This window comes from Prionailurus bengalensis, chromosome X (genome assembly GCF_016509475.1).
Source record: "Prionailurus bengalensis isolate Pbe53 chromosome X, Fcat_Pben_1.1_paternal_pri, whole genome shotgun sequence".
Lineage (NCBI taxonomy): Eukaryota > Metazoa > Chordata > Mammalia > Carnivora > Felidae > Prionailurus > Prionailurus bengalensis.
Window position 1 is genome coordinate 15,788,376 of NC_057361.1, and position 13,700 is coordinate 15,802,075.

The following is a 13,700-nucleotide window of genomic DNA, read 5'->3' on the forward strand; positions in this document are numbered from 1 at the left end:
TGCACAGAGCTAACGATGACAATGGCTGTAGAAAGGCCTAGAGGTTGGCAGGTCAGGAGGGCGAAGGCACGGCTGGGAGAGTCACATACAACGAAAGCTAGGAACGGGGAGGGGGAGGGTTGACAGACAGCGGCCAAGGGAAAAGGGAGAGGACAGCTCTGAGAGACGCAGCGGAGGCAGGCTCAACCAACCAAGAGATGCGGCGCCCGGCCTCAGGGAGTAGACGCGCCGTGGGCGGCTGTGGTTCCGGACCAGCTACAGGGTCACGGGTGGGGACGGAGGAAGCAGGCATGGAGGCTGTACCCTTTGTGGCAGGAGGAACAGCGTGAAGGCCCAGAAAAGTTTCACTTCTGACACACTGAGTTTCAGGAGCCTGACGGATAGCCAAGGGGACATGCCCAGTGGGCAGAGGAAGGCATGAAAAAGTGAGCTGGGCCAGAGAAATCACCTGAGGAAGTGGTGCCATGGGAGTGAATAGCACAGAATTAGGAGAGAAGAGGCCCGATGATGGGGCCTGGGGACTCCCTAACGTGAAGAGGTGGGGAGAGAAAGGACACCCCTTGGGGACTGGGGCAGAGCGGTGAGCGATGGGACAAAGCAAGACCAGAAGAGAGGTGTGGGTTACGGAGGTCCCCTGAGGGGTTTCCAGAAGGAAAAAGGGTTGGATAAGTGCATCAAAGGTGCTGAGAGGAAAACGGGGGTTGGGGGGCATTTGGTGGAACAAAGGAGACTGAAGACTGATCGTGGCGGGTCAGCACCTGAACAGGAGGTGAGGGGTGTGGCCTGCAAGTGTAGAACCCTCTTTCCAGAAACCCGCCTGAAGATGGAAGGTGGGAGAAAGAGAAAGTGTTCAATGGAGAAGCTTCAGGAGGAGACGGAATGATGTAACGGTTCTGTTTGCTTTCAAAGAAGCGGGAGATGCTGAGCCGGATAATATCCTAAGGAAAAGACCAATGATGGGCCAGGCCGAAGACAGTGGAGACAGACCGGGCCGGCCTGATGGAGGAGTGCCCCGAGGAGGAGGCCGGGAGGGCACAGGCAGTGGGACAGTCATGGGCGGGAGGGCAAAGGGGCATCGGGCCACCCAGGGGAGGAAGCGGCAGTGAGGGAAAGTGAGATCCTGAGGCCCAAGGCAGGTTGGGGGGAGGGCAAGCAGCAGACAGGGCGCTGGGAGTCGAGGGGGTGAGTGACGGGGAAGTTGAGGCCGGTGGTAAAGCTTGGCAACGCAGCTGGGACTCTTCCAGCAGCAGGTGCCCAGGGCAAGAGCCAAGAAGGGGCCTGGCTGGCATGGTGAGGAGGGAGAGCGTGGATTCCGGCTGTGCTAGAGAGAGAGACTGGGCAGAGCGAGCCAGAAGCAGATGGGCCATCATTCCCAGCCTCCCCGCCCGCCTTTTCTCTGCCAAGTTACCATTGAGGAAAAGTGCTTTCTGCTGCCAGGGAGAGCGATCTGCCATCCCGTGCTTATTGCTGTAGGAGTTAGAGTAAGAGGGAAGAGGGACTGACATTTATGCAGCACTGGTCACGTGCCGGACGTCGCTAGATAATGGAAACGAGGATCAGTTGGCACCCACTTTCGACTGAGCAGGAAACGGAAGCTTAGGGACGTGGTTGAGAAATCCCCCAAGCTCACAGCTAATAACGGGCAGAACCGGGCTTCAATCCTCTCCTCTGCCGGCTGGAACCTCAAGCCCCGTACCATGACTGCCTGAGCCTGAAGATTCACGCTCTCCTGTCATTATTTTCTTTGCTTCTTTCCTATTCCTGGGTTCATGCTTTTCCCCACTTCCCGCTCTGCATTGTCACATACCTCCTCCAACCTACCGATGCCCTCACAGACTTTCAGGCAACTCTTCAAGCGATGCTTCTTTTAGTATTTCCTACGTAACTTTCTCTCCCAGCCCATTGCAGCCGGCAAATAGCCTTTCAAGCTCTGACAAGAGTTTCGGCCACTATGCACCCTGACCAAGGTAGTTCACGTATAGAAGCAATAAACAACGTGACCCGACAACCCCCAGGAAGGGACAGGGGCTAATGGGGTGGGACCTTGTAAATCAGAAACATGAAGAGCCGCTGCCTACCAGTAGATGTCACTACAGAGACACCCCGGGGATGTCAGCCAGAGCGCAGCTATGGGAAAAAGGGGGTCTAAATCCAGTTTCTGCAAATGGAATCCTTTCATAAAGGAAGACTGCTTTAGTTTTGTGACTAACTACAATTGATGTGTTTTAGAGGATCATATTTTTGCTTACTAGACCAGGTTTTTAAGAAAATCTAGACGTATGTGTAAATTCTTAAATCTGTGAGAAGGAAAAGCCTACATACCCTGTGATTTCTTTGTGTTCGTTCCTGCTTCAAGTGCCTTAAAAAAGCGGGTGTAGTGTTCTGCTGTTAGAAAGCAGTTGCTAATGTTTATAGAAAATAATTCCAACTGACTGGGTTCTCTTAGCACAAGAAAACACATTCTTAGGCTGAACAGGACTAGTACAGGGTATCCTTCAAAAGCCGCGCGCAGTAGCTGAACACTGCTATTCCGTTCCCTGGGCATGCAGTGAAACCAAAATGTTTTTAGACTATCGATTGATCGTAATAAATGAATCCAAATCAGCTTTTCTTTAAGGGACTTGCTTTAGTTCTTGAAAGCCACGTGCTGCCAAACATAACCTGTGATATCATCGGTTTTGAACACAAAAGCCAAGATCTGTGGGCAGAGCGCACGGCACTGAATGTACCTCATGTGCTCTTTGCCACACCGCTGGGCTCCTGAAGCTGCTTCGGCGGTGGTGGTGGTGGTGGTGGGGACGGTGACAGCGGCAATGGTGCGTGAGGGCGTGTGCTTGTGTGTGGCTGACGGTATGCCGAGGAGATCAAACCACAAGAGAAAACATGAAAAAGCCACAACTAACCTTGCATCTCAGACATTCCGCCCAGTTTGAGGGACTTTTTAAAAACACGCGTCTGGGGTTTTGATGACTAAAGTAATAACTGTTACTGAAGAATGACAAAAACTCGCATGGTCTGGCAACGGACTAAATGTTTGTGTCCTGCACGCCCCACCCCTGCCACTCGTATGTGGCAATCCTAGCCCTGAGTTGGGATATTAGGAGGCAGGGCCTCGGGAAGTGTGAAGGTCATAAGCGTGGTGCCTCAGGAATGCAATTAGTGCCCTGAGAAAAAAGACCTCAGACAGCTCCTCACCCTAGTTTCTACCACGTGAGGAGACAAGGAGAAGTCAGCTGTCTGCAACCCACCGTCACCGGAACCGGCCACGCCGGCACCCTGATCTCGGAATGCCGGCCTCCAGAACTGAGACCTAACTGCCTGCCGCTTCTAAGCCCCCCATCGATGCCACTCTGTTACAGCAGCCCGAACGGACTAAGACTCCCATTTATCCTCGTCTGGGTTAGAACTCCTCGTCAGAGCGTACACGGAAAGGCAGGGATCCCTTGCCATGGCTGGTCACTCACTTGGGATATGGTAACAGTCTTTGAAGTTTTCTTTGATGCTTCCACTCCTCTGTGTGCAAGTGAAACGTGTTCCTCTTTATCTTCTTCGGGACTTGGGGAGTCAAAGATATCAGGGCTTGAAAGGGAAGACTGGATAAAGCCAAAAGAAAATGCTTTTGTCAGAATTACACCTTAGCTGACATAGCTTTTGTTCACATAATGTTGTATGCTTTTCAAAGTGCTCGACACTTCTACTTTGTTTCTCTCCTCATTATAACCTCGAGAGGCAGAAAGTGTGCTGTATCTGGTGCACTAGAGACAGTGGCAGAACTGGGACTAAGAAGCAAGATTTCCTACAGCAGGGATCTTTCCATGGGATCTTTCCACTGATGGCCGCCGGTCATTTCACCCGTGCGGGCCTGCATCACCGTCCTTTCCGGCTCCCTCCATCCTTCAGAGCCTCCCGTCTTTCTGTAAACATCTGCTACTGTGTGTTGAGCACTGAGCTTGATACCAAACTTAGGTGACATTCCCGACACGGTCCCTGCTCTCACAAGGCTGACAGTCCAGTGCAAAGGGACACACAAGTCAAGAGGAGGCTGCCTCGAAGCTGCCTCTCCTTCATTCCCTCTGGATCCTTTTCCAGGACCACAAAATCTGAGGCGAAGTGAAGTGCCTACAAGAACTTTTCTGAGAGGAAACTGTTTCAGGGAGCAAGAGGTCACAGGCCCGGGGGCCAGTGAGTGACATTTCCGCAGCCCCAGAACATAGCCCTGCCTGCAAGGGGTGGGGGTGTGGGGGGAAGCTCACCTCTAATGTGACGTCTACTGCTAAATCTCCACCCTCGTCGCCAGGGACAATCAACATCCGTGGTGGATTCTATGTTTGCTAAGGTGCATTTACAGAATGGCGGCATCTTTTGGTAAAACACGGGGATAATACTCCTACCCTTTCTGCCTCACTGTGAAGGTCAAAAAGCTCGATGAGTGTGAACCAATTCACTGGAGTGCACGTGGACAGAAATGATTACTGTGCTAGAATTTCCCAATTTTAGGAGCAAACAAATGAAACTAAGCGTTCCTGTGGCAAGGAATCTTTCTAAACGACGAATCTTCCAGAGATCTCTTTGGGTGTGCTCATACTTAGCATAGAAGTGTGGCTAAGTGTGGGAAAACAGTCCTATTTAGAATCATCACTGGTGTCATTATTGAAAAATCATGCCTACATCATGCCATGTTTATCTTCTTCTGTTGACTATTTTCTAAGGCAGAAAACTAATATATTTAGGGATTTGTAAGCAAAGTTTGAAAATGAAAAGGTCTTACTTGTTAATCTTTGTTTCCTCTGAAAATCCAAGTACCTAGAATAACACCCCGAACTAAGCTTTCTTATTAATCTAAGCTTAACTGCTTAACCACCTTGCAATGCCTATATCCTTTCATTCTGAGATTTTATTCAAAAAGCCAGTTTCGGGGCGCCTGGGTGGCTCAGTCGGTTGAGCGACCGACTTCGGCTCAGGTCATGATCTCACGGTTTGTGAGTTCGAGCCCCACGTCAGGCTCTGTGCTGACAGCTCAGAGCCTGGAGCCTCTTCAGATTCTGTGTCTTTCTGTCTCTCTCTCGGCCCCTCCCCTGCTCACACCCTGTCTCTCTCTCTGTCTCAGAAATAAATAAACATTAAAAATAAAAATAATAAAAAAAGCCAGTTTCCTCCTCTGTAACCTAGAGTTCATGAGCTGTCAGCCAAAGCTTGCTCTTTGAATGCAATAAACATAAATCAGCTCAGAGCAGGGTGAGAGGCCCTGGGCTGGGGAATCCTGACTGGTGCATTTCGCCAATCATTCCTTCCAACGGCCTGTTAGGAATATGTCCATACCCACGATCCCATTTTGCTATGAAAAACCTACAGGTACTAAGCGGAAGAAGAGCAAATACGAATTCAAAGTACGCATCTACGTGGGGATGGATGGGAACGAAGGAAGAGAGTGATTATACTTCTTTAAAGCATAAATGTATCCTGTTATTTCAAGCCTTCAAATAAAATTGTTCCATATAAAAATGCCCAACTTTGAGTCACTGTGCCATAAGCTTCCCATGGGCAGGGCCCATGTGTGTCTCGCTCCCAGTCGCAGCCTTGGTACCCGGCTCAGAGTGGAGTCCCCATGAGATAAATGCCTATAAATATTTGTTGAATGAGCAAATGAACGAAGGTGGTGGCTAAAAGCGGAGTGAAGATGAGGTGCCTTTACCCAGTCCCCCAAATATACATGAACCTCCAGGCATGCGATGTATGAACCAAGGGTGGGGTGTGGATGATAAACTGACTTTCTCTGTATTTGATTCTGGATGCCTCAAGGCCCTCTAGACCTTGAAAACGGGGGAAGAATTTGTAGGAAAAAACAAAACTGAAGAAGGATTTATAGAGAAGATGTGGGAGGTAGGATCAAAACTCTGAGATACTCAGAAGCAATTAAATAGGTTGTGTGTATATGAGGCACGTTGGGGAGGGTGTGGAGAGAGTAAAGATGGTCGCGACACAGTACTCTATATACCTAAAGAGTGAAAAAGTAAGCCACTGTGTCAAGTCTTTCTCCCAAAAAGGTGTCAATACATAGTTAGGTTTGTTTCATTCAAAGAGGCAAAATAGCATGACTCAAACCACACCTCCCAAACTGAACAGATATGAGAGAAGAGGTTCAAAGGAAGTGGCATTCTTTTTCTTCTAAATGAGGACCTCTCAGGTGGGATCAGTGATGAGGCGAAAGTAGAAAGTGTTCTGGAAAGCCTGCAAAAGGTTAATTCCTTGCGTATCTGGGTGAAGGTCATAAGGTCTTAGACCTGCATTCCCAGCAAGGACAAGACAATGTGATATACAGAGGTAGAGAGAGAGAGAGAGAGAGAGAGAGAGAGAGAGACAGAGAGACAGAGAGAGAGAAAGAAAGAAAGAAAGAAAGAAAGAAAGAAAGAAAGAAAGAAAGAAAGAGAAAGAGAAGGAAAGAAAGAAGATAGATGGGTAGGTAGATATACATACGCACATCACTTATGGAAGCATCAAGATATTTTCTCCAATGACATTCACTTAGTGTTTATAATGAAGAAGTGGAAACAACATAAATGTCCAATAATCGTGCATGGACTAGATAAACTCATATATTCACAGGTTGGAACACTAGGCAGCCATTAAATGTGATGTCATGGTAGAATGGGTAATGACTGGGGAGAAGGGTACACCATATAAGGGGGGAGAGCAAGTTCCAAAAAACCATGTGCTGTGTGATCCCATTCTGAAGACATAAGGTTAGATGTACAGACAGAAGTTTAAATAAAAACTACAGATATACACTAAGCGGTTAACGGTTCTCAGCTCTGGAAAGCAGGTTACAGGTATCTTACTTTCTTCTTTATGCATTTCATTGTCGAAATTTGGTACAACAACTGTGTTACAGGTTTCCAGTAAGAAAAGAAGTTATTCAAAATGACCCAAACAAAAAACGTCTGTAGGTTATCTGGAACGTTCTAACTGGTCTCTACTACATGACCAGGTGCCTCGTATGTTTACAAAACACCCTCCTAAAGGTGTGTGTGCGGTTCCGTGAAGGGGTGCCAATAATGGGGCTTTGGGAGAAAAAAGCTTGGCCTCTGCCGAGCGTTGGACAGCGGCAGGTCGCTCTTTAGCAAGGTTCTGTTTACAGACCAGACTAGTCTCACTCTCCTCTTCCACCCCAAAACAGGACATTTTCTTTCTTACCAATTGCATTTCAGGTTCAAAGAGAGATCAACCCGGAAGGAGAGAAAAGGAGAGTGGGACTAGGCAGTACCCACCTCAGTGGCAGATATGCGAAGAACAAGGAGAAAGGAATACTGCTTGATTCCAGAAGACGCTCAAATCACTTTTGCTCAGCGGTGTATCTCATGACCTCCCTCTCCTGGCTTGTCCTCCTATCAGCCACTTGCGGGAGTCCTTGGCCGGAGTCTCTAACCTGACCTGCTTTGTAGCCATAGAAGAAGCAAGGAGACACTTACGGATGTGAGGGATTGAGACGGAGGCCGCCTCCCCGTAGCTTTTGGTCTGCTTGTGGTTGGGTGACTGAGTTTCTCAGTAGATGATACCACAGAGTCAAAACCTTCTAGGTCTAAAACAAAAGGAAAACAGAGTTTTAAGAGCAATAATAGGAGTGAGGGTAGGTTCTCATAACAGGCCACAAGCACCTCTTCTCCTTAATACTCATCCTTTCCATCTGGAATGCATCTCACCATTTATGAAGACGATTTCCATCCTCTTGTCATCCAATAAATGTGGTAGGTCTTTAAAAGCTACAGAAAGAAAGGCAAAGGAGGAATCCTCTTTCCTCCACTAATGTAAGTTCATTTTGGTAGATAAAACAGTCTCGTAGTCTTAACACAAAAGGCAGTTAGCACAAGGTACAGTACCCATGGACAAGTGAACGCTCATCACTGATTCCCCAAGAGGAGAGAGGGCAGGCTCCCGTTCTGGTTGTACTACCACAGCCCGGCCATCAGCTTCCACCATGACGTTACTACAAACTCCCTGGAGGTAGACAGCAAGCTTCTGCTTCTCCAGACAACTCCCAGAGCCCGGCACCATTCTGCTTCAAGAGGCATCACTCAATGGCGACATGATCTTCAGTCATCGGTCTGCTCATTCACTCACTCCATTATGACTGAGCGGTTACTCTGTGCCATACGTGGGGGCTAGATACCAGGCTATGCCAGTGAGCGTGGCAGAAAGGACCCTGCCCTCAGGGAGCTTACATCTCGCTGATGGAGGTCTCGGAGGAATACAGAATCATTTCAGCCAGATTATAACTGCATCTGGCAGGTGTCCAAAGGAAGGCCTTTGCCGTCTTCAACAAATAGGGCTAAGGGATCACACATTCTATCTAGTTCTGGGGGGTTTACAGATCAAGTGGCGATGCGTGTTACGTGATGCGCAAAGGAATGGCTGGCAGAAAGGGGCCGACACTGAGGCCCGTTATCGCTTGTGACTGGGGCAACGCCACCCCTGCCGCCAAGTAGATTGTGTTTCACATGCCATGCCAGGCACTGCCTTCCCAAACCATTCTTCATTCTCCTTTTAATGGAGCCCTGGCTTTGTTTCGGGACAATGTGCTCAGCTCCTGAGCTGGACCACGTTTGGTCTATGCCAATGATGGCAACCCTGCTCCTTTTTGCCTGTGATTGGTCTAGAGGCTGCCACGTACCCCAATTTCGATCACTGAGGAATAAAGGGAGGTCTGCTGACAGTGTCTGGGAAAGACAATTTCTCTCTGTTGGGAGAGGCAAATGAGGAGAAAGCCATTCGTATCGTTGCCTTTCTTTCCTGCTCGGGGTGCTACTGTGCATGGATAGGATGCCTGGAGCTGTGACAGCCATCTTACGGCCATGAGGGAAACAGGGCCAACGCTCTTGGAGATCTTGAGGATGGCAGAGCAGAAGAACAGAGAAATGCTGGATGACTGGCAACCCTGATGAGCCACCCACCAATCCTGGAATCATCCAGTGCCTGGACTTCTTGCTATGTGAAATTAATAACCCTCTGTTCTACCAGCCAACTTCATTTTTTTATTTTTGTTTTTCAAAAATTTTTAATGTTCATTTATTTTTGAGAGACAGAGAAACAGAGCATGGGTCAGGGAGGGGCAGAGAGAAAGGGAGACAGAGAATATGAAACAGGCTCCAGGCTCTGAGCTGTCAGCAATGAGCCCGACGCGGGGCTCTGACTTAGTAATGGCAAGATCATGACCTGAGCTGAAGTCAGATGCTTAAATGACCAAGCCACCCAGGTGCACTTATTTCGGCCAATTTTATTTATTATTATGTTTTAATGTTGGTTTATTTTTGAGAGAGAAAGAAACAGAGTGTGAGCAGAGAGCGAGGGAGACACAGAATTTGAAGCAGGCTCCAGGCTCTGAGCCGTCAGCACAGACCCCGACGTGGGGCTCGAACCCACGAACCGTGAGATCATGACCCGAGCCAACGCTGGATGCCCAACCGACTGAGCCACCCAGGCGCCCCATATTCTAGCCAATTTTAATTAGATATTCTTTATTCTCGGCTGAAAGCACCCTAACTACTATAACTGCAAATATGCCGGCTCAGAACAGAAAAGATAAAAATTACGTGTGGTTTTTTTTCCTCCTTATTTTGGGGAGAGCTCTTTGGTTGATAGTTTTAATAAGCGGTCTGGGGAGCCTGGGTGGCTCAGTTGTTTAAGCGTCAGGACTCTAGATTTCAGCTCAGCTCACGATCTCACAGTTCATGGCATCAAGCTCCACATCAGTCTCTGTGCTGACAATGCAGAGCCTGCTAGGGACTCTCTCTCTCCCTCCATCCCTCTCTGCTCCCCACCTCTCAAAAATAAACAAATAAACTTAAAAAAAAAATAAGGTGTCTGGCTGTGTGATGGTCAGCTTTACTCTATTAATGAACAGGCAGGTGCTGTGTGCAATCTGCTTCCTTGAGTGGAATATGCAAAACCAAGCACAAATCACTGCTTGGGACAAAGCATTACATGACACCTGGGATCACAGTAAGTGACTTTATTCTAGCACCGGGTAAATGAATAATTATTCAACGAACTCATCAGGGCAAGGTAAGTATAACCAAAGGTTAACTATCTGCAGAGACAGAACAAAGAAAAGCGTCAGTGGTGTTCGGAGACGATGGGGAGCTGATCAGCACCCAGTGTCAGTACAAGGCTCCCAAATGGCACCCCCCTGCCGGCTGGCTCAGCACAGCCTGGGCACAGGCCAACATCCCCACAGTTAGGTGGGCCTCTTGAGTGCCACATCACTGGCCTGACCCTCTGGGGGGCCTTCCCTTTAAGAGAATCTTATTTTCCTTAAAGGTTCCCCTCCTGGTCATACCCCAGGACTTGCCTCCACCAGCTCCATACTGTCTGACATCAAAATTCCCCATGATGCACTTAAATCGATGCCCAAAGTCATCATCCGATATTAATATCTCCCTAATTAATTTTTAAATCGCTGTTTCTCTATGAAAAAAGTGGTACATGCTCAATGTACACTTGTTTTAAGAAAAACATAAAATTATAACACAAGAAAGTCGACTACAATCTTGCCACACTGAGACAAGCACTATCAAAAACAGACCTAGCCCACACTGTATGTGGTACTGCCTTGTGCTTATTTCCTTTAACATCATACGCCAGGACTCTAAAAACTCCTCATGATATCTTGATTGTCTTATACTCTTCCGTTGCACTGCGATTCATGATTTATTGAATCAAACCCCGTATCAGCAGATAATTAGTTTCCAAATCATTCCCCTCTTTGATTTCTGTTCACAGGAAAGTGCCGCGCAGATATCCTGGCACGCATGCGAAACACAATGAGTCCAGCAGGTTCTCTATGTGACTTCCCGGCGGGGAGAAGGGAATAAGGCCCAGGACAGGGAGGGCCGCTGGAGGGTGGGGGCTGGTGGTGGGGAATGGGAGGCACATGAGCTCAGGGGAGCCTGGGGCAGAGGACACAAGACTGAGGAACAGACGCTGAACGGGCGGCCAGGGGAGGCCGTGAAGGAGAAGGCCATTAAAGGTTCCAACAATTGAGTGGGCCTTGGCTGGGCGCTACCAGGGGCTGACAGGGTCCACCTACGTCATGACTCTGTCCTGGAAACTGAAACCAGCTCTGGGGCCCAAACCTGAGCAGGGCGAAGCAGTGAGAGAAAAATTAGAGGCTAATTCACTCTGGTTCTCCACCTTGGCTGCACAGTGAAATCACCGGACAATTAAAAAAACAAGAAGACTCATGCCTGGGTCCCTCTCTGGAGACGGACTGAATTTGTCCGGGGTGCAGCCTGGGCATGGTAGCTTTTCAGTGTCCCTAGGTGACATGAGTATGCTGCCACGTAGAGAAGCAGTGCTCTAGCAGAGGCTGGGGGCTCGGGGGAGGGAGGGATAAGTAAGGACTTGACTGAGCTGATGGGAGAGGGCACTGGGGCGCCGCCACCACGTGAGGGACAGGGTGTTCCAGGGCCCACCGAGTGGATGGCCTGCTCAGGGGAGCCGTCGGGAGTAAGGCTCATCAGGAGAGCCCCTCCAGGGCCAGGCTGGGCGGTGCTGACCTGGTGTGTGGGGTAACACGGGTGCCGGAGCAGCAGCTCAAAGCGGCGACCGAAGGCTTGGGTGATCGCTGACGGGTCAGAAACACGGCAGTGGGAGTGAGGAGGAGGACGTGAGGTGACCCAGCATGCCGAGCGGGGTGAAAGAAGGATGTGGGGAGCGAGGGGAGCGGATGGGCCAGCCTCAGGCCCGCCCTGGGATGGACTCAGCATGGTGTGTAGGGACAGACAAGGTCACACCCGGGAAACTTCTGCAGGGCTCCAGGGAGGACTCCATCTTTGCTCCCCACCCGTGCTCCGGGGCCACTAAAATAATTAAATCCACCTGGGAGTTGAGGGTTCGACAACACATGAGCTTGTCTATAATGGATCACACTTTCAAAACGATTCAGAGGTGTGGTGTGTGTCTCACGCGCTTCGACCGTGAGCCCCAGGAGGACAGGAACTCATCTTTGTCCTCTCAAAGTCTAGCATGTTCCCGGGAAAAACGTGCTTAATATTCTGTGAATGAAAGAACAAGCGAACAAACGAACTTGCCAACAAATGACTAAACCATCCCAAGAAAAACTCTATTTCCAGGAGTGTAGCTTACAGAGGTTTCTACTAACAGGACGCGAGGCGGCAGCTCGAGGGTGGAAGGCAACGTTCTGTGCCGTGGCTGCAGGGGAAGCTTGGCTGGCCCATTTTGTTTTACTGGCTGAAGTCTACGCTCCAAACACCCGTACACGTTGAAGCCTGGCCACGCTTAGCCAGCGTCACCTCAACAGAATGACAGATGGCCGAGAAGACTGCCTCATCCTTGTCACTCAAGAGTAAGAGGATGGCCGGAATCCTGCAGGGGGAGCCACTCTTTTTAACCTCTTCATGCATATTCAGCTATGTTTAACTTCCTATACTTTCAGATGATAAAAAGCACTTTCGGGAAACAATAGCAAAATTCAACTTCCAGAAAGAAAAAGACACACCAAGTAGGAGGCCGCTTGCTGAAAAGGAAACCACGGAGCCCATACTGCGACACACTTCTGCTTTTTGCCAGTGGAGGGGGAAACTCTTCAGTACTGTAACCTAAACTTTCAGGGGCACAAAGCATGCTCTCGTGACTGTGGCTATGGTAGCTGACATTAAGGCAGAGTTTCCATGACTAACTCATTGTGGTGTGAAGAAAATGTCCCAATTTTCACGATGGTTTTTGAAATGAATCAGGCTGAAACTTGATATAAGCTTTCTCAGCCTGGCTAGGAATTTTTCCTCTTAGTAAGAAATGGTTTTAATGCCCATAAGCCAATCCAAAACTATTGAACTGGCAAATGTTGGGTATTTTTTAAAAGTTAGTTTCAGAAGGATGAGAGGTTCTTGGCTTTTCTCACACTTGAAAGACGAGCCCTCTGCAGACATACGGGGATCATTTACGTTGGACACGGATCCAGCCTGGAAAGGGCCCCTGACTCTCCATGGCACACACAGTTGCCCATTTTCCATCAATTTCAGTCATACCCTATTTAGTTCAATTAGAAAATGTGGCCTTGTTTTCCATGGATGGGAGGGATTGTACCAGTGACCACAGGTGACCCAAAATGCGTCCACTGACACCACAGGAGACAAACAGTTTAAAAGTCTGAGACAGGCCAGCTGTCACCAAAGCAACCGTCTGCAAACTCTTAAATGGCTATTTATTCATTGGAGCTCACTGCTCTGGACTTGCGAAGGAGCCCTAGAGGGGAGGTTTCCTACAGTTGAAGTGTGGCAATGTCACTACCTCCCGGTATCTCTGGAAGCCGTCCCTTCTCCTCCATGTCACTGTCAAGGATCATCACGGCTGGCGGGGCTCCTTGTGGACCACAGGCCCAGCAGGACTGTAACGGATTTCTCCCTCCCAATCCAGTACCACTCCATGGGCTTCCCCCAGAGAGACGTGTGACATGAAGCTCTGAGTATGTCCCCATTCTCTGCTTCAAATCCTTCCCAAGTTCCCAGGAAATCCTGGTGACTTAGCATGGCCAAGGCCCTGGTGGTATGGCTGGTGACAACCTCTGTCTCTGTCCCTTGCATGACTTTCTTTCCTTCCTTTCCCTTCCCTCCCTTCCTCACGCCTGGGGCTATCAAGACTTGGCTTAGGGATGAAGACCTCTTCCAAGAAGCCAGACTGCACCCCAA

General features: G+C 49.1%; 1 protein-coding gene across 10 annotated transcripts in view; it reads right to left on the reverse strand.

Annotated features, from left to right (window-relative positions):
* SH3KBP1 (SH3 domain containing kinase binding protein 1) overlaps nucleotides 1-13,700 on the reverse strand; it is a 334,334-nt gene that overhangs the window by 7,844 nt on the left and 312,790 nt on the right. For 7 of the 10 annotated variants that reach the window (XM_043570579.1, XM_043570575.1, XM_043570574.1 and 4 more), the window contains 2 exons: nucleotides 7,467-7,576; nucleotides 3,465-3,593 (listed from right to left, as the gene is read on the reverse strand). In XM_043570579.1, coding sequence (XP_043426514.1) covers nucleotides 3,465-3,593; nucleotides 7,467-7,576 — 239 coding nt within the window. The remainder of the gene's footprint in view (nucleotides 1-3,464; nucleotides 3,594-7,466; nucleotides 7,577-13,700) is intronic. The other 3 variants (XM_043570581.1, XM_043570580.1, XM_043570578.1) reach the window with 1 other exon arrangement.